This window comes from Agelaius tricolor, unplaced genomic scaffold, assembly GCF_023055355.1.
Source record: "Agelaius tricolor isolate 1412-34295 unplaced genomic scaffold, bAgeTri1.0.p SCAF_1, whole genome shotgun sequence".
In the NCBI taxonomy this organism is placed as follows: Eukaryota; Metazoa; Chordata; class Aves; order Passeriformes; family Icteridae; genus Agelaius; species Agelaius tricolor.
The window spans coordinates 23,354,572-23,378,953 of NW_027269261.1; the positions used below are offsets into that span (position 1 = coordinate 23,354,572).

A 24,382-nucleotide genomic window follows, 5' to 3' on the forward strand; every position below is an offset into this window, starting at 1 on the left:
CTTGTTAAAGCATGGATAGCCAAGGCATTTGTAACAGGCTTTTAAGCTAAGCTACCAACAGTGAAAATTCAACACCTACAAACACAGCCACAAGCCACCAGGTCACTACTGGGCTTCAGTACATGCTCACCTTAGATCAGGAAATTTAGAAGCAATAAATGAGAAATGAAAAAGATAGAATGGAAGACAGTGTATTAAACAAAAACTACCCTAGTATTTGAAATCCATTACTTTCTTGGAGGAAACATTCTTGAGGAATTTCTCTGCTCTGAAGATTATCATTATTTCACTACAGAATGAACTGCAAGCATCAGATGTAATTTGTAACAATAACTGGGAATGCTTATGATGATCTCTGACTGGCTTTAAGGCATTAATATTTCTTGCATTTATTTAGCCTAATATCTCAGGTACATTCTGTTACTCAAAGATGGGTGTACATGCACTAACAGAAAATTGTAATATTTCTAGGATTATTAAATCAATTCTGGGAACTGTCCCATTTAGTGTTCTAATTCTATCAGATCTCACAGAGCTTAGGTAGAGCCAAACCATGCACTTCATGTATCCAAATGGTCATTACAAGTCACCCCCACGACAGCACTGGAGAGCACTGTACCCCAGGGGTGCAGCCTCTGCAGGAGACAGAAGCAAGGTTTCAGGAGACAACAGATATTTCTCCATTTTCTCAGGGGAAGACAATGCCCAAAGAGATTAAAAACGTAGCAGAGCCACATGCTTCCCTGCTTATCCATCCTTTACAGCTACCACACTGAACAGTATCAGTGACTGGTGTAGCACTGAGGGAAAAAATGCAGCTGTTTAGGGAGGAGACACACTTCTGCCTCATGGTGCTTCCCTGGGGACAGCAGAGCCGTGTGCTCCACCATATGGGGCTGCTTCTCATTGGGTTTGATAATGCCCACTTAGAGTTTGCTGCATTCCAAGTTCAGCATGAACTCAAATCCCAGCTCTGCAGAGTTTCAGGTCTTTGCTGGCTGATGCAAAGTGCCTTAAGAAAACATGTCCCAGCATGCAATTTAGTAGTAAATGGAATGACATGAGATAGAAGTCATTTTACAGAACTGCCAGCACTTAGAAGGGTGTAAGTCTATAAATTTTATTGAACACCAATACAAGGCTTTGCTCTCTCCCTCTTAAAAAAGCCCAAACAAACACTAAACAAACCCTCTCCCAAAATCTAACAGTCAAGACAAGGCTGAAACAACTCATTTTTTTCTGGGTTCTTGTACTTTTAGCTCCTCTTTTCTTTAAAGCAGCAGCTATTTAAAGATGGCTGAAATAAATTCATTCAGAGATTAAAAAGAAAAGATGCTAAAATAATCTGAGACAACAATTTTTGCTTGTTTACCTAGAATGAAATTACAAGCAAAACAGCATTAGTGTAAAAATGCAGCAGAACTGTGCTATAGCATAGTAAAAATCCTCTCAGACTTCCTCAGTAAGAAAAATAAGCTCTTAACTGCTTTTCATGCTTGTGCACAGGGAACACTCGTTTTAGGAAAAGATGAGCCCCTTTTGTGGCCCATGCATCTTTACAAGAGGATTGTTCTCACCTCTGACTTCACTGGTAGAGGTGCAAGAACCAGAATGAAACCTGCTAGAGTTCTACATCTCAAGCTGATATGCAGGGCTGGCATTTGGGGCAAAAACAAAAAGGTGTCTTTTTTTTTTTTGCTATAACTTGAGAAAATTTGATCTAGCAGGCTCCAAGTGGCAGTAATTGTGGAATACCACAATGCTGTTTTAACACTATTTTCAGGAAATAAACAACTTAGAAAGTTGTCATGAAAGTCTCAATGATTGCAAAGCTAAATACAGCTGGTGTTCCAGTTCCTGCTGTGAGAAGGTTACTTTCTGTGTGTGGGGACTGTTCTCTCAAAAAGCATTTGTTAAAAATAAGTGCGAGTCAGGACTAGCTCAAATCTGAGGACAAATGAAAGGGGCTGACAGACAAAAGAAACAGGATTCAATGACAAGATAGGAGTAGACCTACAAGACTCCTGGAAATTTCTGAGTACAGGAAAAGAAAGAGATTACATCATTCCTCAGAAAACTTTTCTTGATTGTTGCACATCTTAGCAGAAATAATGTATCGTAAATCAGACACATCCATGCCACCATAACCATGAGTCCATTTATGTATAAATTTCCCAATAAGCATAGGAACCACAGCATTTAAAGTATTCTATACCCAGCTATGTTACTTTGGGCCACTGTGAGGCTTTGATATGTATGGCAAATATACAGGAGGAATGAGAAGGCAAAGCTGAATTACCCTCTGATGAGCAGTCATGAGGTCATGGCAATTTTAAGCTTTTTGACAGAAAAATGAGTTTTGTTCTTTTTATGTAAATGCTATGTTTAAGGCATAAATAATCCACGCATTCAAACTGCTTCAGCCTCTGAAAGACTATGCTAAACCAGCAGATGCTGACCTGCCACACCAGCAGGGCAAGTGTGTTTGGTGGCATCACTCATTCCAGCCTCCACACTAAGCATGCTGCTATCAGCAAGGTTACATCTGTAAGATGGACTTGGCCAACCTACTATAACAATTGCTCATCATACCATACTGTACTTCACTAGCAAGATCACAACAATTTGGAAAAGGTTGTATGAACCTTGCCAAAGTAATTGAAAATCTGGGGCATTTTGCCTGTGATCAACAAAACTCACAAAGTAGCAAACTTGTATTTTAATGAAAGAGCTGCAAATTGACAAGAAGGCAGCACAATTCAGCAACTCCCCATTTTCTGTGTGCAGAGTAGTTTATTTAGTTCTGTAGGTCAGATGCAGCACAATGGACAACAGGGAACTCTATGTGCAGTCATAGTGTGCACTGACCCGCATTTTTTTTCACTTGTACATGCACTATGTAAAGGCTTTAATAAGATAAAAGTTTTAATAAGCCTTTAAGGCTTATTAAACAAATAAATAAAGGCTTTAATAAGGTATATGAAATATAGGTTATTTATGACTGATTCTGTCCTTGGAATCATATTGATCCCTGCACATATTCTGGAACTTTCTAGACAGAAAGATCTTTCTGCATTGATTTGGTTGCAGGATCAAGTCCTAAGAATCTAAAGACAAATTAAAGACAAATGGTAAACTATTGAGATTAAACAGCAAGAGTTGAATTTAAACATAACAATTCTCCAACAATTTTCACGTAGAACAGTCTCAAACCAACATGATTTAACAGAAAATGGCAGAACACACTTTACTGTTTAAACTCTGAGGAAAATGCCCCCCAAAAATATGAGAATATTTACTTTTATACAGCTGTCATCCTTTTGGAGATTCAGGAGGAAAAAAACCCAAATACTGGCTCCTTATTGCTGCAGACCAAAATTATTTTTTCTTGGTATTATGCCAGTTCACATCCCAATGAACTGCACCCACTAAGCAAGGTCACATAAGTGATTGTGAAAACAAGTTTCCTTTGTGCATGAAGAAGAATGAATCACTTAGAAAAATGTGACATCTTCAGTAATACTTCTGCCACTATGCAATATTGCTCTAAATTATGCAATTCATCAATATAATGTTCATAAATGTATTTCTGGAAAAAAACCCTAAGTAAGCTTCTGCATAACAGCAGCAAGTGGGATTTCTCACTGAAATTGAAAATCTGGAGGAACAATATTGGAACCCAGGGCACAGGGAATATTTCTCTGCCTATCCTGAGAAGTCCTGATCCCCAGGGGAGCACTGCTTTTAACCTTTGTCCATGGAGGCTTTTCAAGACTTTGGGATGAATTGGAATCTCTGAGTGTGTGAAATAGATAGTAGTGTCGTTTATTACAGGGTGAAAGACTTAGAGTTTTGGATTTTTAGTATGGAGGTAGATGGAAGACAAGATGGAAGATTTCAGGTGTTGTCTGATCTCATTCTTGTTCTTCATCTACTCCCTTTTCTGCAGTGTTGGTACCACAGAGTGATTGGTTAAAAAGCGCCACAATGCAGATGTTGCATGAACAGACAAATAATTAGTTACTGGTAGAAAGGTAGAAACAAAATACATTCTAAGAGTTAATTGGGCAAAATAGTTTTAAAAGACTTTGAACCTGTGTGTCTTGTGACTTTTGGTGCCTTTCTCTTCATATACTAAGTCTGGTATGTAGACAGTGTGCTGAATTGTTGATAAGAGAAAAATAAACAGCAACCTGAAGATCGAAAAAACCAAAAGTCCCATTTGTCTCTCAGTCCTGGAACAGAACTTTTTTAGGGGTCTCCCCATCAGGGGAACCCTCAGGGGGAATTTCCACAGAACAAGAATGCTGTAAGACCATATGCCAGCTACTTACAACAGAATTTTCCATACTAAAACAAGGGCCATCTGAAACTCTGAATTGCCAATAAGCAGCCCTCCTTTTTCATCCAGCTGCAAAGAAATTTGAACAATGACTTTGCAAGAGATGCACAGAATAGACAGTGAAGTATCACACACTCACAGGGACGCCCCAGCTGACAGGTTTTGTGGATTCCTTTGAGTTCTTTTGCTGAATGATTTCATTCCTCCTGCACCTTTAAGCTCCTTCACAGCTAGATAATTACATTATCATTCTAACCCATTTCAGAAATTGTTACAAGCAAAATGGCTCCTAAGACATTGTTGTATATTATCTGGCAAGACCTCAGAGCTAAAATGTCCAACTAAACCCTGCTGGAAAACAAGTTCTAACTACTTTGCTCCTCAGCCTCTTCTTTCAGCCCTTAAAATGTGCTAAATGTATGACCTAATCTGACCAGCAGCACTCAGTTTCTGAAGGATGAACTTCTGAAGGCCTTATCCTGAGGCCTTCTACCTACACTGCCTGCACATGAGGCATACAGTCAACAACTTATCTGATGGGAAGACATGATCCTGCATGAGCCAGACTCGAACATACAACCAGTACAGGAATCTCTCACCCTTTTGGTTATTGACATCTCACACAGCAGTGGAGCTGCACAATAAGTAACTCATAATTTTTAAATTATTTAGATGTTGAATTCAGGCATCTCTACTACTAATATAGAAATGAGTTTTTATACAGCCACAATCTAATTTCGCTGTCTTCACAACCAAGGGCAAAACTTCTAAAGGCAACAATAGATCAGGACAATGCCTTGAGAGACACTGGTACCATTGCAATTCTCGACTCATGCACAAAGTGATTTCCATAAAATGAAACAAATAGAAATTGTTAGAATAATTTTCAATCCTGTGATAGATACAGTGTCTTTACAAATCTGCATCATTTTATTTTAATATCATAAGATAATGGTCCACTATTTCTGCCAAAGTAAGCCAAAAAAATCCACATTTAGGCATGTTACAACAGATGTGATACACCAAACTCTTTGTTTCACTCATACCTCTGAATTTTGTATGCCATGATTGTGGAAATTCCCACTTGCAAATCTGTGCCTAAGATGCCCTGTGAAACTACAATCCGAGATTGCTGGGCTGCACAGCTGGGGAGAAGTCCAAAGGCTTTCTGCCTCTGTAAAGCAGGTAAGGTGCTAATGAGAACATCTTTTCTTTTCCCTATGAATTAATCAATTATCTGAATTCTGATTAGCATAGGAACAGATTTTGCTTCAAAGCAAGCCAAAAAGGGAAAACTGGAAGCAAAATAAAGGCATCGCCATCTTCATTTAGTGAACAAATATTAGACATGGAGAAATAAATTTTAGTTTTGCCTTAAACATCTCTAATTGCTCATGAGCTGCCTAATGAAAACAGGGTTTGGAATGGGTCTGGAGGCAATTTAGAGATTACTCCCTCATCATGATGACATCAGTATTTCCTACATTGCTTGACAGATTTTTTTTCTACCTGGGGACCATCCCCTGAAGTTGGCAATTCAACAGTTTATCTAGGTAATGTCATATAATTATAGAATATCCAGAGCTGGAACTGGAAGGGACCCATAAGGATTACCAAAGTGCAAGTACTTGCTACATTTTACAGGGTTTTTTCCCTTCTCCTGACCCACTGCTGATCAGAATATTTTTGTAAAATTTAATTTGCAGAAACCTTTATGTATTCATTTCTCCCCTCAATACTTTTCTCTCAAAACATAGCAATATCATTTATTCAGGACCATGGCTCTAGACTTCCAGTTGTGTTGTTGTATTTCCTTCTTCCTAATTGTCAGCTTACTGCTTTTTTAAACTGCAGTAACCAAAAGTGCACATATTTTAACTTTAGCCTTCAGAACATCATGTAGCAGAAGAGCATTTATGCATTTTGCACTGCTGTCAATGCATCTTTGCACAAGATCTATTTTTGCTGTAGGTGGTACGACACTGTTGATGCAGGAAGTTCACAATCTGGTGGAGCAGTCAGACATCCTTCCCTGCAGCACTTCTGCCCAGCCTGCTGTTCTGTACCCCTGCAGTAAATCACTCCTAAGTGAGGGTGAAATTCACTCTTTGCTGGATGTCTACTAAAGGACACCTTCTCAAAGGTTGGGTGTTCAATCTAATCTAAACTAGGCTGTACAAAATGCCCCTGAACATACTGAAAAGTGACAGTGCATCTCATCCCATGCTAAGACAGATGTACATGGGCTGAACTGCCCTCCAGAGAGGCACTCCTCACAATTTGGCAAGGTAAATTGGATAGCTAAAGTACTGGCTTACAGTTAAGTTAAATCACAGCTGTCCAATTTTCAGACAGCTGTTTAAAGTAAAATACACCTGAAATGCACTGTGTGCTCTCCTCTTTGATCTGGACTCTGTTCCTGGTAAACCAGAAAAAGACCAGGAAGAATTTTAGACTTTTATCACCCAATACTCTTATGTCCCCTCCCAGCCTAATGCCTTTGTCCATGCTTGATAAAATATTTCAGTCTCTTAACCAAAAGCACTGCACAGTGCTGGTTGCAGGGGTGAGCCCTTCCAAAGAGAGCCCTTCTTGTTGGAGCATCTCATTTTGAAGTGGAGCATTATTTAATTATGGAGAATACAGGATTAAAAATGGTTTGTTACAAAGAAGACATTTCTCCTACTTTCTTATTAGACATGTAACACTGTCCCTCATGAGAAAATTCTTGCTAAGAAAGATCAAAGTAAATGCTTGCTATAGGAACTTTTTTCTTTGCAAATAACAGGGCCAAATTACATTTTAGAAACAAGCACTGAGGCTGGTCTGAACAGAAAGAACAGAGAGAACTTTCAGAACAAAATTAAGAACAAATATTCATACACACAAGACACGCAGACCTCTGCTCTCATAATTTTGACACCAGTGATTTTAATGATGCACAAAATTATTTTTCAAGCCAGATAAATTTAATCTATTTTTCACAAAAGGAAACAAATAAATACTAAAGAATACATGCTCAGATATTAACTCCCCTTGTTTGTGGTACAGGAACTGTGGAAAACACTGCCAAAGCACTTCAAAACAAGTATCAGTCAAATCAGAATCCCAGGAAACTTCATCTGAATCCTGTTCTTAAAATGCAATTCACAAACCTTTGATAACAAAGGTATCCCACTTGCATGGCTCTCCTTGAACTGACTGTGCTGGCTCTGAGGTTTAAGTGCTTTAATATCCATATCTTTTCTTCTCCACTCTCCAAAAACTGTAGAGATTTTTCACAATACTCAGTCTTTACAAAAGAACAGAGTAGATCCCTCCCAGTAACCAAAGAGCAAACCTAGAAGTGCATTTCATACATCTTAAGCTTCAGTAAAACTTTCCTTCAAGAGCTTGTTGGTTTAAAGCTGCATCACTGTCACACACAGGCTAGCAGGAAGCTGCTCCTCAGTGCTCTGTTTGTCAGTATTATACAACAAAACTGCTAATTTCTGACCATGAAATGCTGGGCATTTAGGGCCTTACAATACTGATATTCTGAGGTTCATTTACTTGCCAGACATGAAAATGCCACACACAACATCTTATGTTGCACCTAAACCTGCAGATCTGATTTCTGCTCTGAGATGCATTTTATCACTGGACTTTAGCCTATATGTTCTTGACTACATTTTAGTGATCTACAAATGCCAATTACATTTACAAACTGTGAAGCACACATCTATTCTCCTATTTTTTCCTACCCATGCATGTACAGATCTTTATAGACATAATTCTGTGGGATTTGAACAAAGGAAAGGAACTGACTACTCTTTGCAGCTGATAGTGCACAGATGGGAGGTTCTGTTTCCACATCTCTCTGTTCCTGACCTCAGAGGGATTTTATGGCACACTAGTGCTGCAGAGCCCTCTGCCACCTCAGTCAGCCAATGTCAAGTCCTGCTGGGGGGTTCCTGAGAATGCAGAGATGCCCTCCCAATGGAAATGTCTACTCTCTGGTTTTAGAGTGGTGCAAAACCCTGCTTAGGTTTCCTAAATCAAGGTCAATTTCAAAGAGATCAAAAAGCTTTTAAATAGAGAATATTATTTTTAATATTTTAACCTGAAATTCAGAATATTCTATTTCTTCTTGACCCAAAGCTAACAATTACTGACTCAAAGCAACTAGATACATATTTAGCAGATCTCAGTAACCTACTGCACATTGTAACATTGCTTTGTCTACAGAGTGAAATGACTCACTTATCACAATACCAGATTTGGGTATTACACACAAAAGAGCTCTGGGGGTCCTTTGCCAGATTTCTGGACTATTTTTCACAAGTCAATGACAGAATATCAACATCTGTTCTAATCAAAGCTCTCCAGAATCATAATGTACAAAAGAAAATCTTAACTCTTGGGAACTTTATATTGCTTGCATCACGCCAGAAATGAAGTACAAATATAAAAACCCACACAAATGCCCTTCTGCCTAAGAGAACACCCACTCACCACCATCACCCTTAGTTCTAACAAGTCAAGCATAACTCCACTGAATTTTTCCAAAGGTGAAGACAAAAGCTTGAGTTCAAGCCAAGTAGCTAGATCATCTCATCTGTTCTTGGGCTGACAAAGGAATGATCAAAGGGTACATATTTATAGTGTTTAGTTTAGTCTGTAAATACTGATGAATTGGATTCACCAGAACACTGCAGACTACCAACAAATTTATTTAACTTTAGCTTTTACCACTGCACACTCCAAATGTAGATTTTTGTTGTCTTTCTTACAGACCAGCACTTAAATTTAGTTGAAACTGAAGATCAAGTTTTGAATAGTTCTTCTAGATTTGACTGGTCTTCAATCATAGAATCATTGAATGACTTGAGCTGGACTGGACCTGAAAGACCACCCAGTTCCAGCCCCCTGCCATGGGCAGGGACTTCTCCCACTAGACCAGGTTACTCAGAGATCCATTCAGCCTGACTTTGGACACTTCCAGGGATGGGGCATCCACAGCTTCTCTGGACAACCTGTTCCAGTGCCTCCCCACCTTTACAGGGAAGAATTTCTTCCTAGTATCTAATGTAAATTTACCCTCTTTCAGTTTGAAGCCATTCCCCCATGTCCTGTCACTACAGGTTCTTGTAAAAAGTCCCTCTCCATCATTCTTGTAGTCTCCCTTCAGGTACTGGAAGGCCACAATTAGAGCACTCTGAAGCCTTCTCTTCTCCAGGCTGAACAATCCCAGTTCTCTCTGCATTTCCTCACAGGAGAGGTGCTCCATCCCTTTAACCATCTCAGTTGCCTCCTCTGGACTCCCTCCAACAGGTCCATGTCCTTCCTGTGCTGGGGACCCCAGAGCTGGGCACAGCACTGCAGGAGGGGTCTCACCAGAGGGGAGCAGAGAGGCAGAATCCCCTTCCTTGGCCTGCTGCCCAGGCTCCTTTTGATGCAGCCCAAAACACATTTGGCTCTCTGGGCTGCCAGTGAACATTGCTGGGTCATGTCCAGCTTTTCATCCACCAGCACCTCCAAGTCTCTCACTGCAGAGCTGCTCTCGATCTGTTCATCGCCACCCTGGAGTGACACCAGAGTTCACCCCATTTGCTCCACAGTAAGAAAACCACAATGGATCAAGTGTCTAGATGCAATAAAATTTTCGTGGATGTTTCAGCTTGTACATGGGAGTTGTCAGAACAACAATGCAGTTAAACAATACACTCACAGGCATCTGAGTGATCAAATACTAGAGGCATGCAAAGCTCACAGAGCTGAATACTGAGATTTCTACTGGTGGAGTATGAGCTGCGCCAAGCAAAAGCTTTCGTGTTCTAAAAATAAAGTTAATTTGATTAAAACATCATGGAAACAAAGATGCAAATGACTAAACTAATTTCCTATTCCTGCCTTAGATGACTGGTACCTAATCTTAAGTAACTCTATGTATTCAAGTGCAGGAGGAATAGATCAAAGAACTATCTCCTCCAAGAAAAAAAAACAAACCTAGAAACACAATCAATAATTGATTGATTCTGTTTTAATTAAATATTGTTATACTTCATAAAACATTATCCTTCATCAGCTGCAAACCTCTGCACAACCACTAACCGTTCTAACAAGGAAGGCATGCTTTCTTGATACATATTCTCAAATAATATACAGATTGCATTATGGAAATAATTTGTATGGAGCTGTAAGCCTGGGCTAGATAATGTCACTAATCCTTTTTTTTTCTTTTAATAAATAAGAAGAGATGCTCAAATTTACTTTCAAATTTTTCTCTCAGCCTATTTTCTACGATTAGCCAACCAACTGGAAGGAAACAATTTAACAATTTTTCAAAAAAAAGAAAACATGTATTTTATGCTTTAAAGAGCAAAATCTAGCACTCCCTCTTTCCTGCCCAGTATTAACAAAAAGCTTCACTATATTTCATGCTAAAAATGTTCCTTCCTTCAAGCTCTTTGAATGGTTTTTCTCCTTTAGTTCAGAAGATAAATTGCTCCACTCATATATATAACTTACTCTTAAAGAGTTTCACTATTTTGGGATGCTTAAGTAGGATCTTGGAACTCCAGAGCTGATTTCTAAGCCATTGAAAGGAACAAGAGGAGAAAACACTGCAATAGACAGTGGTGGTCTTTTTAAGAGAACACTACTAGGCACAGAAGCCTATTAGTACTTCCCTCTGGAGGAAGAAATATTCCTCCACAAGATCTTCATTTGACTGGCAGCAGTAAGAACCTAAAAAGAAAACTGGTCCTACTTACACTGACCTCTGGCAAAACAATTAAAGCTCACTCTGTCTCCTGAGTCAGCTCAGAGCACATCCCATACTGCTTATTCAGCAGCAGCACAGGCTGACACTGTCACCCAAGTTCCCCTGTCCCCACACTTGTCCTCAATAGTCAGCAGGTCCCCAGCCTGAAATCACATTCACTACAAAAAAATAGCCATGAATGCTTGCTCAATTATGCTCTATTATGCAGATGTTATCCACAGAAGGTATGGAGATAGCTTTAGTATGCCCATCCTTACTGACACGTGTGAAACGCAGAGTGGGGAGATAATTCAACTTGGTAGCTTGTCACGGATTTATTACTTGGTCTTCAGTGATTTCTCTTGTCAGAGAAGCCTGACAGCCCTCCTTCTAGACTGAATGGGAGAAAAGCAATGTTTCTTTGTAGTCATGCAGCCTGTAAAGTTATTTGAATTTTCTCAGATTTTTTGATAGTTTTGACCAGAAAAAAATTAACTCCCAGTTAGTGCAGTGAGAGAAAAAACTGGCTCAGCCCACCCAAGGTAACATTTGGAACATTCTGTTATCTAGAAAGCACATAAAAATAAACTTGCCTTCCATAAAGATCCTGTTCCAGTAGATTTTTCCAACTTGATTTCCTCCAAGAAATATTAGATTTGATAAAATCAGCATTGAAGTGCTAACAGATGCTAGGACAGCATGAAGTCGACGACGAAATCTTGGCGAGAAGAAACGTTCCTGAGGGGCAAAACAAAAGGTGTCCATGAAGTTAACAATCCCTGCAAATCTTCAAGCAGCATTAGAAAAAGACATTGCCATTTACAACAAACAACTTTCATACAGAAGTTCAAATCTTTATGGGACAGATCCCAAAGATTTTAAAATATCAAACAGAACCTCTCACCAATGCCATTCAAGTTGGAATAAGGCTTCCTGATTAAAAGCAGTCCTGAATCATAGTTATGGCTGGAAATGACTTCTGGAGGTTACTTAGAGATCAAAGCAGGGTCAGCTTGAGATGGCTGCTCAGGGTTTTATTTGGTTTTTGAATCTCTGTTTGAGTTCTGAATATCTCCAGTGATGTAGACTGCCCAACCTCACTGGGCAACTCCTCACCTTAAAAGAGATTTTTTTATATTTTAGTTGGATTTCAGTCTGTGCCCCCTCCCTTTTGTCCTGTCACTGAATACCACTTAGAAAAGCCTGTAGTTGGGTATTTATACACATGGATAAGATTCCCCTGAGCTTTCTTTGCCCCAGGCTGAACAGTCCCAGCTCTCTCAGCTTCTGCTCTTACAGCAGAGGTTTCAGTCCCTTTACTCTCAGTCCCTTGGCTGGACTCACTCCAGCATGTCCATGTCCCTGGTGTGGGGAGCCCAGAAGGGGGACACAGTTCCATACATTCAGTGGATAATTCTTATTTTACAAAATATGCTCCTTGATGAATTTTTGCTGACAGATGTGAGCAGTAGCAATGTTCTAGGGTGGGTGATACTTCCAATAGGATCCAATATAGAGTAAAACCCTTCAGTACACAGCAAACAGCATCAAACAACTTCAGAAGTCATCAATCCTCTGGTTGATTAATAAGACATCACTGAAAGATTCTAGGATCAGATTAGATCTGGTTATAGCAATGACTCTTAACAAATAGTTACCTCTAAAAAAAGGTTCATGTATACATGCAGCCTCAAATTTTCTTTCAGTGCAAATGTTATTGCTCATGTTCAAGAAGTGTAATTACCCATATTTTGGTACTAATGCTACAAATAAAGGAGGTCTCTCTCTGCCATATAATAGTTTACATTTTTCTAAATCTGTATTTTGCATTGTCACCTGAGGTGTGTGTGCAGCATGGAGACTGCAAGAAGATGGGAAAAGAAGGATGAGGGAGTTTTAGCTTCCTCCGTTATTCAGCTGCTAGAGGAAAATTTAAAGAACATTTACAGCACTTCACCAAGAAATATTGTCTCATTACTACACAAGGAAGAATATCCTGTACATTATGGCCCCAGGCTGAAAGCCTCTGTACATAGTGCTCGAATTTACAAAAGATTGAATGCTTTGTGTGAAATGATGACCATTTTCCAGGGCATGGAAAATAAGGGAAGTATCAGGGACTGCTCAGCCTTCATCTCATAAATGGTGATGTTGCAGAAAGCAAAGTCTTGTGACTGCAGCACCAAAAAAAAACCCCAAAAAAAGAGCAGTAATTAATCTTTAATAGCTACAGGCAGGCCAGAATTCATGCTCAGATACCTGAAACAACATAAACACATGCTCAAAACACACAGAAAAATACATTTCTAGACAATTAAATTGCTCCTCCTGTAAGCATCAAAACAAATGTTTCAAGTGCTAGATTATAAAGAGACAAATCTTCAAATAAATGACAGTTACAGGCATAGAAATAAAATTTCAACATATTACTGCAAAGTAATCTCTGGGAAATTGAACGTTAGCCTTGGTCAGAACTATATCTAGTATATGAGTCAGTCTGAGTCAGCACAAAAATGAGGACAGATAAGGTTTGACTGCTCTGTATCAGTCAGTATGTACAATAGAGCAATAGCCAATCTTCCACACAATGCTATGAATAAGAGTCATGAATGAAAACAGAGACTGAGATTTCTCTCTGAAAATTCTGGATGAAAACTAGGGCATGATAGGAAGAGGTAGAGAATATAAAAATTATATAAATATTCACAGACACAGACAATTGAGTTAGTGAAAGAAGCTTTCCCTTTCTAGTACTTCACATCTCCAAAGCTATCCAAGGACTTCCAATACCTTCTCCTTCTGTTCACACACACACAGAGGACAGCTTAAGTTTGTCTATTCCTGAAAGGCATAGTTTCAATGTATGGTCCCACACATGAAAAATGTATGTCTTTTCAGAATGTGTAAGTGTAGGCACATGGAGAAAACAATTGAAACCTTGCTATGAAATCCATGTTAACAGCAAAGTTTAAGTAAGGACAAGTTATGATCATGGTAGCTTGGATTAAGCTACAGCTCAGATAGGGCATTTTCTATCATCAGAACTACCTTTCACTCTCCCTTTGTCAAATTTACTTGTCAACTCTAAGGAAAAACAGTTTTAATTAGGAAAGGTAAAAAATCCTCTGCTAAACAATAGAAAGAATTGGAGATGGACAACCCAGCCGACAGCTGGTGTTGAACTGCATTTTTCATCAAGGTAATGATCAGACTTGTTAATTTTCTAGAGTTTGCCTCTAGAAACAAAAGCAGTAGAACTAAAACAATATAAATAGCTAAAACAGCTCCGCTACCTTTTTTGTTTTAATGAATAGAGTTACTAAAAAAACTAATTAAACTGTCACATATAGTACATCACCTTTTACAGAAGTGCTGCACATTAAACAAGGCAAGTTAAATGTAGTATAGACCATAAAAGCCCATAGCCATTTATAAGGTATAAAGGAGCAGCTTATGACAGACACAGTTTAGACAAGCATTGAATCTTCACTGGGTTTTGCTGTAGCTAATTTCCATTAGCTTGGCTAGCCATTGGTCCAAAACACAGTAAACATTTTCCTGACAGTCTTTGATGGCAATGCAGATTTTACTCAGCTGCTATAAAAGTAAAAAAGAAAACTTTCCTTAAACATCTCAAGCCATCTAGAATAAGCTAACTGGGAAAGTACCCACGCAGGTACTGTGCTCAAATTAATATACTGAAAGCATTATTTAGCAAGGAAAAAGAAATGACATTGGTTAAATAACTCATAACAACGATTTTATTTAAATATTTACAAGCTTGTAAATTTTGTGAATGTACAGCTAATTGTTTACATCAAAGCAAACTTTAAAAAACTCTCCACACCCACAACTCTTCATTATGCCATTTAATGCTTTTCACAATATGCTCCATTACATCAATATAAACAACTGCTAGGGATTTGTGATGTTTCTCTGGATTTTACTGCTGTCTCTTTCTCTCTTCTCCTTCTTGTTGGAAACACAGCCAGAAGACAGAATGGCAATCTTGTCTTAAAATGACAATGAAACCATAGCTGGCTGAAACTCTGGTTTGCATCTCTCCTCAATGTTCCATCTTATAATCTCACATCAATAATTTACCATACTTCACTTTTAGTAATCAACAGCATCCCCACCTCCCCCACACATTGTGACTGTAGCTTAAACTACCCCCCCCCCCCCCACCAAAAAAAATAGACATACTATCATGATACTCAGGCCAACTGTATGCAGCATGACACAGAAGATGACTTGTATAACATTGGCTCAGGCCACCTTTCCTGGAATTGAATGGAGTTCAGGTTATTATTCCAAACCCATTCCTGCTGTTCATGCAGATCAGCCTCAGACATTTTTGCCAGATATTGGGAAAATCTTCCCTCTGCACACTGTTTGGTCTAACAAAACTGGCTGCCATCAGAGCTCTCCCAGTGTTGCAGCCTTTGCAGCCATTTTACAAAAATAAATGGCAGTATGATGTAGTAGGATACCCTGACAAGCAAATCTTATGCATTTGAGAGTGGAGGAGGAAGACAGGCGTGAAAAGAAACTGCACAGTCCAAACATTTCCATTCCTAAATCCATTTCCACTTACACATGCATGTCACATTTAGCCTCTAAGAGAAAACTAAGCCAGAAATCGGAAGCTCATATAATGGCTGTCTCTTGAGAAAGCTGATGAAGACACACACCAGAATAGAACATTTAGGTGAGAATTAAGAGTTAAGGTAAAGGACATGGTGGAATTTTGAGTTAGAGAGAAAATACTTATTTAATTTGCTATGCAAGTTAATTACACCTCGATGAGCACAAAATACACAAACATGGCAGGAGAAGTGGCTTCAGGCAGCAGAGCAGAATTTAAAGGAACTTCTCTCTAGTGTCACTTAGAGCTACCAACAGTAAATTTGCATTTTTACAGGAGTGTTCACAAAGATAGCACTGAATGGCATGAAAAGATTAAATTGAGGGTCCAGGTAAATGCATTTATTTCTTGGAGCTAGCCAACAACAGAGAAAACACTGTGGGAAGACTGACCAGGATAAGTAATCCAGTCTTCCAGATGGCAGCTGGTAGTGACAGGACAAGAGAGAGTGGCTTCAAGCAGAAAGAGCATAGCTTTAGATTAGCTATTAGAAAAACATTCTTCACTGTAAGGGTGGTGAGGCACTGGTTGCCCAGAGAAGTTGTGGATGCCCCATCCCTGGAACTGTTCAAGGCCAGGCTGGATGGATTTCTGAGCAACCTGATCTCATAGAAAGTGTCCCTGCCCATGGCATGAGGTTTTAACTAGATGATCTTTAAGGTCCCTTCCAACTCAAACTATTCTGTAATTCTATGAAGTTGAGGAGACACCTAAAACTGAATTCTGTACAGCAGTCGAAAGTAGGCAGTCCCATACACAATATCACACTGAAGTTTTTTACAGAAATAGATCCCTCAGTATTTTATCAGGTAAGCAACCCTACATTTTCCTACACCAACCAATCAAGCTTTTCCTTCGAAAAGTGGTGCATCGCGGTGATTTGGCATTTCCCAAAGGCTTCTCATTGAGAGAGCTGCCAAATCCAACTGCACTGGCTTGTTCTGGGACCAGGTCCACAGCTGCACACTGGGTTAGGCAGGGCTCAGGAACAGGGGCACATGTTTGCCACCATGCTGCAAACCCAGCTCAATGACAGAGTGACAAGTGGCAGGCAGTCTCCCCTGACAGACATTAGCTGGTAACTTCCTGGCAAACACTCATAAGATGGAAAATATCTACGTGTGCTGCATTTGCAAAACATCTCTTTTATACAGCTGTTCTGGGACAGATTAAAGAAAACTTCTCCATTAAGTCAGTGATGTTATTGAGCTTGCTTATACTGAAAATACTTTAACAAGTCCCATGTAAAGGAATTAAATTTCCTGCAATTTAAGCAAGAGTCTATATTCATGGAGTAAAACAGAGATTCACAACATTTATATCTTTATGAACTACCCATCCAGAGAATTGATGATCCAAGCACATGGTAAAACAAGAGTGTGTGATAAAATTGGAGAAGCAGCTGAATTATCTCTTATGTGAACATATGCACTGTGGAAGAAGACTGCCAGATACTATGACCAGAGTGACATGAAACATACTTGATACTACAAACTGCAAAACTAGAGATTTTCATCTGCCTTTGTTTTTTAAGGATCAAAATAACCTAGAACAACTTTCTTCTTTTAAAAGTATACAATATTTTATTACTATCCGTTCTACAGACTTCATTCTCTCCCACTCAAACCTATCAGCCAAATAAGATATAGAAACTGCACTATTTATTGTATTGGAGAAATAGAGCAAATTAACTACCATGAAAATAACACCTAGTCCTGCATTATCTTTCATTGCCTCTCCTGCTATGAGAGGAGACTAAGTGTGCTTCCTACAATTCCATCCTTTCAATTTCCTCAAGGTTTTTATTAGACAAACAATGCTTAAAATCTGATGCAAGGTTGACTCATCTTTACGTCACAAAACCAAAATTAAACCTTCTTTGCAACAGTCTGTTATTTAGGGTTTACAAGGATTTCTGCAGGGAGCGGATGGATGGATGGATGGATGGATGGATGGATGGATGGATGGATGGATGGATGGATGGATGGATGTTTGTGAGTAAAGCTGCCCAATACAGGAGGGGTACAGGTGGTGTGCTTATGCATATCAGCAAAGCGCTTAGAAAAAACCTCAAAGTTCTTTTTACTAGTGCAATTTTCTGAGCTTCAGTTTTTACCCTCCACTAAAGAACTAAGCCCCCCTCACAACATCCATACTTTTTGACAGAAGGGATACCACTCAATCAATCTTAAAGGTGGCAGCCCTCCTCAAGTGCTTTCTTTCAGAAAATGTGCTCAGGTAAATGACAAGCCCCTGAACCCCAAGAATCACCACATTACAGCAAGAGCGAACACCCTAATAAATATCCTGAATCTGGGTCATCCGCAATGCAGCCATTTGCCAAAAATAACAGGACAGCAGAAACCAGGAGCATGGGTGAAAAGCTGAAAGAGAGCGAGGAGCAGATGGGACAGTGGGAAGGGAGGCGACACATCCTGACTAACAGTTCCTGGTTATTTTATCTATCTGCAGACTGAAAATGGAGGGCAGGGTGTGACTGAGCAGCTGGGGGAGCAGATGGGACGGAGGAAAGGCTGAAAATTGTGACAAAGCTCTGCCAAACAGAATGTCAATTTATTTAATTTTTAAAGTGAGCAGTAGAAATAAAGATGGGTTGGGTCCAAGCAATGGAGCATCTTATGTTTGTTAATACACATTGTCAGTGGGCAATGGGTCATAGCGACAGAAGTGAGTTTGGGAGACTCCCTTTGCAGAAACAAAGGGAGGGACTACACGTGCTCATTAAGGATTACAGAAGTTATGCTTGAAGATCAACAGGAGCCAGGGAAAGGCAGCTCATGAGAGCCTGACATCTCAATATGGTACACATTCCTGCACTCTGAAGCTGAGGGACAGATGTTCAACAGAGTAAGAGTAGAGACTGTAGCACAGAAGAGAAGAGCAACAAAAATAAAGAATTCTGGTTGAACACATGTACAAAATATTAATTTATGAAATCATCTAAAAGAAATTGTGGAATCCCCAGGGCTGCAATGTACCAAGATAAGAACAGGCCTGCAAGAGGAAAGCGAACAAGATGTGCTACCAGATCTTATCCATCAATAACTTCCACACTAAGCAGAAGAATAAATTTACTTCCTCATCAACATACACTGTACCCTTCAGTAATCATGGCAATCATTCCTGTTTGTTCTGTTCTTCACCTAACTCTAACCCAGAAACTTCCCCTTTACTTCAGTTTGCTTCATTTTTCTGGCATTTCATCTTGCTTGCAGTTTTTCCCTCTCTTCTGCACAACCTGAACTGTGGCTTGAGGTCATATCCCATTTCTTCTCAAGTTATATACTTTCCTTGCAAAGCAAAGGTAAAAATTAGCTCCTGGAAGCTTCACACACAAAAGCAGGAACTGACAGCATTTTTCCAAGAGACAGGATGATGCAAACAACCTGTAATTCCCTACATAACTCCTAAAAAAAGAGGATCACACAATTAAAATCAAGCAGCTGTCAGTTAAGATCTATTTTCACAAATAGAACTTGATTCTGAATTTAGGAATAAATGCTATATATAGTATTTGAGAAGATACTCATCTTCTCTATTGATGTCTTACTAAACATTCACTCAACAAAACGCTGTCTTGCACTAGCACCATTTCATTTTTAGATTTTCCAAAAGATCTACATTTATAGCATCTCTCAGCAAAGAGCCAACTCCCCCTTCTGTTTGAAGAAAGCCTCCTACCAGCTCGTATGTATCCACTACACTTACAGATGCATGTGTGGAAGTTTGACATACACACAAGGAAATTTCTCTACTTCTACATTTAACTCTTCACTCTCAAAGAACCTGCCCATTTGTTCTTTTTTAAGTGGCAGCTTGTGAAAAGCACAAAGTGAACAGCACTGAAATTCACCATCCTCTTTTCTGTTTTATGTTTAAAGCAGGGAATTTAGCCAAGTAATGGCAGTATTCATACTCCTGTAAATGTGTCTCAGCTCTCACTGATCGAGAGATTTGTGCACTCTTTGTGTCCAGGTCCTTGACATCCCTGGTTTTGTTTCTTTGGGTTCTCATTCTGCCCATGTTGTTCTCTCAGTTCTCTCATCCACATTTTAACATTTTTACCTTTTAAATTGTAATCCATTTGGGAAGGGATCCAACTTCCCCAATCATTAGTACTGAATTTTGATCTTGCCCCTTATGAATGTTACCAAATAAATAATACACAGTAATAATCCCTATGGAGACATTTGACAAACACTCCCAGCAAATAAAGACCATTCTTTCCCTGCAGCAATGTTCTGTAGCTCAAGGCAGAGCAGGAAGAACAGAGTGCAACCACTCCTGAGGACTTCAACTCCTATTTCTGTAATTGCTGACATCTATTGCCTGGACTAATTTTTGAGGCAAACCACAGAGGGAGGCTGTATTCATGTAACAGTAACAAAGAAGCACATAACCAGCATCATTCTGCCTTGTTCTCCACTGTGGCATGATTTAGTTGCTTTTCAAACAGCATTAATGACCTAGCACCAGAAAATTGCCCAATGTCTCCAAAACGGAAGAGGAAGTAAATAATGATGGTAGGTGGGATGAATGGTTTTTGGGGTTTTTTTATGACAACCAAGCAGCTGTGCCAGGGGCTTGACAGCTGACATTGTTGTCTGGAGCAGAGCAGTAACCATATCAGAGAAATCACAGTGGTTTCTCCACTTCTGGCATCAAAAATAATATTTCTTGCAAAGATAGGCAAAAAAAAGCCTCAAAAGCTAGAAAACAATAAAATATTCTCTCTGAATTATTTCTGCAATCATTTTTGTCATTCACCACACAGAATTCTGTATCACAGTGCATATGCTTGTCCCTCTACTACATTTTCAGTCTTTGTTACTGAGTTTGAGATGAGAAGATCCCTCAGCAAAGAAAACCAGTGCCACAATGCAAGTGTGTGACTGTGTGAGCACTTTTTAGCAGGGCACTCAAAGGTTATGGGATTTACTTCCATTAAGACAAATGAAACCTTACCACAGAAGGGTGGAGAAGAGAGAAAAAAAATAAAATCATGCAAAAGCAGAAACATGGCAAGAATTGCTTGACTCAGAACTATTGTTAGTAAAGCTAGAAGTCACTGGACTGACTAGGATGTACCAGGCAACCCATATTTACCTTTGATGGTCATTCAGCATCTCAGTACAGAAGAGCATCTTGACTCAGCTTGCTGCTTCTGAGTATCAAAGACCAGTAGTCACATATCTGCCCTGACTAATGTTCACATCTAGAAGAACAAGTTTCCACCTATTTTGAGTCAGAGTACTTCTACTTTGGATAGTAAAGATTTCTGGTTAGAGCAATGATATGGCTGAACTCAATGTCAAGGTGGGCAGTAGGGAGTGAGTGGCAAACCCCTTCCCCTAGTCTGGGTTTTGACACTATAGCTGGTACCTAGTCTCAAAAAACAATTCTGCATTAGAGAGCAAGAGTCTGCTTAAGGGAATTTGTTCATTCTTAGAAAGTGCAGCAACAAACTCAAACACAATTCTACAGCAAGTACATAAAGATGTGATGAAGCAAGTACGATTGGTAATGCTTTTCACTTAACCAAATCACTGTGCTGCAATAAAAATGTGTAAGAATTATATAAAACTATTGGAAAAAAGAAAAGGCCACACTGGCTTGACAATAGTTTACAAGAGATATAAGTATTTTTCCACCAAATGAAGTAAGAGGAAGATCAAAGCCCAGTGCATGCTGAAGAACAGCTGTTAGGGTTTTTATTTATTGCAGAGATCTTATTAAAGATTTAATCTTTCAAGGTAATCAACAAACACACCTCCCTCGAATGACTTCATAATGTTTAGTCAGATCTCGTCTCTACTGAAAAAGGAAACTTTACTGTCTCATGGTAGTTTAAAGTGAGTTATATCTGCAAAAAGATTGAAAGGAAATAATTACTCATTTTTCAATGTATATAGGACACATACATTGAATATGTACATGGTTGTGAAATACACAGGCACTTCCATCTTGGTCAGGCTGAATGTGTGCCCTAGCATAACCTGAGTAATTAATGCAGCAGAACCCAACCAGCTTCTTTGTTTCACTGCTCTTAAATACAGAGGTTCAGTCTGCTACCCCACGCTGTTTACGCACTTTTACAAGTGGGAGGTTCCAAGTAGTTGAGCTCCTCCCCTGCCATTTCCCTTCCTTGGCTTTTGTCTCTTCACTGTATTGCTTTGGGAACTTTTCAGATTCCTCTCCATGAGCTAAAGCATCTAGCAATAAAACAACCCAAGGAAGTAGAGCTTTCTGCAGGCATAAAGAACCAGATCAGCTGAGCAAAGATTCCAGCAGGAAGGCGTGAGGAGGAGGAAGAGGTGAGACTGCAAGGAAGGGAGGAAAGAGAAATTAAACCTTTCCCCCTTCAACAGCAATGAGCTTTTAGATCAGCTTAATTCCCTGTGGAATCAGAGGTCAGGCTAACTAGTCAGAACCTTTCCATGCTCCACACCAGCTGTCTGCAGGATCACTGTACAATGCAAAACTTATTATGAATAAATGTAGAAAGTTTAATGCATCTAGCAGAACAAATAGGACAAACAAAATTAAGCAGAGGAAAAAAAATCAGCCAAAAAACGCCTCACTTCATCCAAACTATGGAAATCATCTAAAATTCTGCTTTCTGGAAAGCTGAGGATACCAGTTGTCATTGACCCCATCTTTGGTGCACAAAAAAATGGTGATCTTTTAACTACAGAGACAAATGTATGGAGTTCGTTTCTCTGGGGAAAATAGTAATCTAACACACTAATGAAGTCTAATCTAAACCACTAAGGAAAACATGGACATCATATAAAATGCTTCCCCTTTTGCAAAGGGGGGCTGAGTAGGAAATGACAGCATATTGGAATGGAGTTAATTAGTGCACCTCATTGCAGCCATAAATGAAAATGTAGAAATCAAAGTATTCTCTACTTCAAAAAAACAAAACACTTACAAGGATAGTAAAAATTTAAAATATGCCATACCTAAAAGTAGCTGGTTTCCCAAAATGAATTGCTTATGGTGTATTTAAGTTTCTTACCAAATAAATCCAAAAATAAAACCTTAAACTAGAAATTCATCATAGTATGATTTTCAGAAGAGAGATCTTTATGTCTCAATTTAAAAAAATCTTACTAGACTGAATGACATGTTTTCACTTAACTGAAGAACTAAAAAGATAAATGTTGCTATTTCAATTTAGATTAAAACATTAATTTTATCAATCTGTCAGCTTTACTCCCTTTGCTACATCTTCCTTTTGGATAATCTCCCCATATTTCTTTTTCAAAAACCATTGATTTAAAGGTGTTGCCAGCTACTCTTAAGGTGTAACTCATTCTAAATCTATTTTTATACCAAAATCCAATATTTTAAAGATCTGCTTTTCTATAGATAATTTTCCTTAAAGAAAGAGAAGGAAAAACTTGAAATCACTGGGAGAATGTTAGCCATTAGCATTTTCTTTCATAAATCAGACACATTATTTATTAAAAGTCAATACAAATTCTGTCATTGATTTCAAATGAGTTACTACTTGAGTCTGTTCATCCATAAGAAATTAATACAGAAACAGTGAAGCAAAGCACCACCTTGCTCAGTACAGATCTAAATATCACCTGAAAAAGAAAGGAAAAAAAGATCTGACAAAAACACAATGAAACTTCTCCCAATTAATATAAAGTTCCCAGATTCACCCTATCTTAGGAAACCTAGAATTTATTGTTGTTTTATATACAACATTTTGCTGAAAAAAACAAAAAAGTTAATTAATTCAGCTCTAATTTACTGAGAACTAAAAAGTAACCAATAAGGAAAAAAAGACATGGAGATAACTTCTCCTCACACAACTTACTGAAACACTAAAGTTCAGGGGAGTGTAAGCTGAAAAGGATGTAAGAAAGATCATCTGCTCTTCTAGAGCTGAGTGCAGGAAGCCAGGCACCAGTTTGAAACCAGTTCAAATTAAAAGTTCTAGAACCAATTTTTTGGGTCAGGGAATCTACTGTTTTCAGTACATATTTGTTTATATGCTGATTTTACTTCTCACAAATAATGACAGTGCTGCTTTGTTCATTCTAGCTCAATATGCCTGAGATAATATTTTAAACCTGTCAGACTGCTACAAAAGTGTCATTTTTTCATATTGTGCTGGTCTCAAGCGCTGGGACTGAAACTACTGTAAAATCTGCATAAATATAGGTGATATATACATATATATATATTTAGCTAGCACAAAGATTCAGGGAAAGATGAGAGCTAAATATGCTCTTTTTTGATTTTTAATCTTCCCTTTGCAAGAAAATTGAAACAATATTGAGTAAGGAAAAAAAAAAAAAGAGGCAGTTTTGATACTATTCTTGGTACTCTTAGTGATTAATTCAATCTTAAAAACAGAAGAAAATTAAACGTATACCTCTAGATTTTTTTTACTAAGCACCTGCTCAACTGAATTATATATCTCAACTTTAAGGATAATATATGAGGAGGTTTGCTGAACAGAATGGGTTAAAAAAAGTATAAACCTGTGCTCTGTATTTTTTCAAAAACTCATCTGCTATTCTGAAGACAAAAATAGACTTTCCTTTTCAAAAATAGCTCTCAAGAGCCAACACAGCAACTGAGTGAAGCACAAGAATGCAAAGGA

At 38.7% G+C, this 24,382-nt stretch overlaps 1 protein-coding gene across 2 annotated transcripts in view; it reads right to left on the minus strand.

The window, feature by feature from the left end:
* HHAT (hedgehog acyltransferase) overlaps positions 1-24,382 on the minus strand; it is a 147,305-nt gene that overhangs the window by 46,530 nt on the left and 76,393 nt on the right. For both annotated transcript variants that reach the window (XM_071426730.1, XM_071426738.1), the window contains one exon: positions 11,681-11,825. In XM_071426730.1, the coding sequence (XP_071282831.1) occupies positions 11,681-11,825 (145 nt within the window). The remainder of the gene's footprint in view (positions 1-11,680; positions 11,826-24,382) is intronic.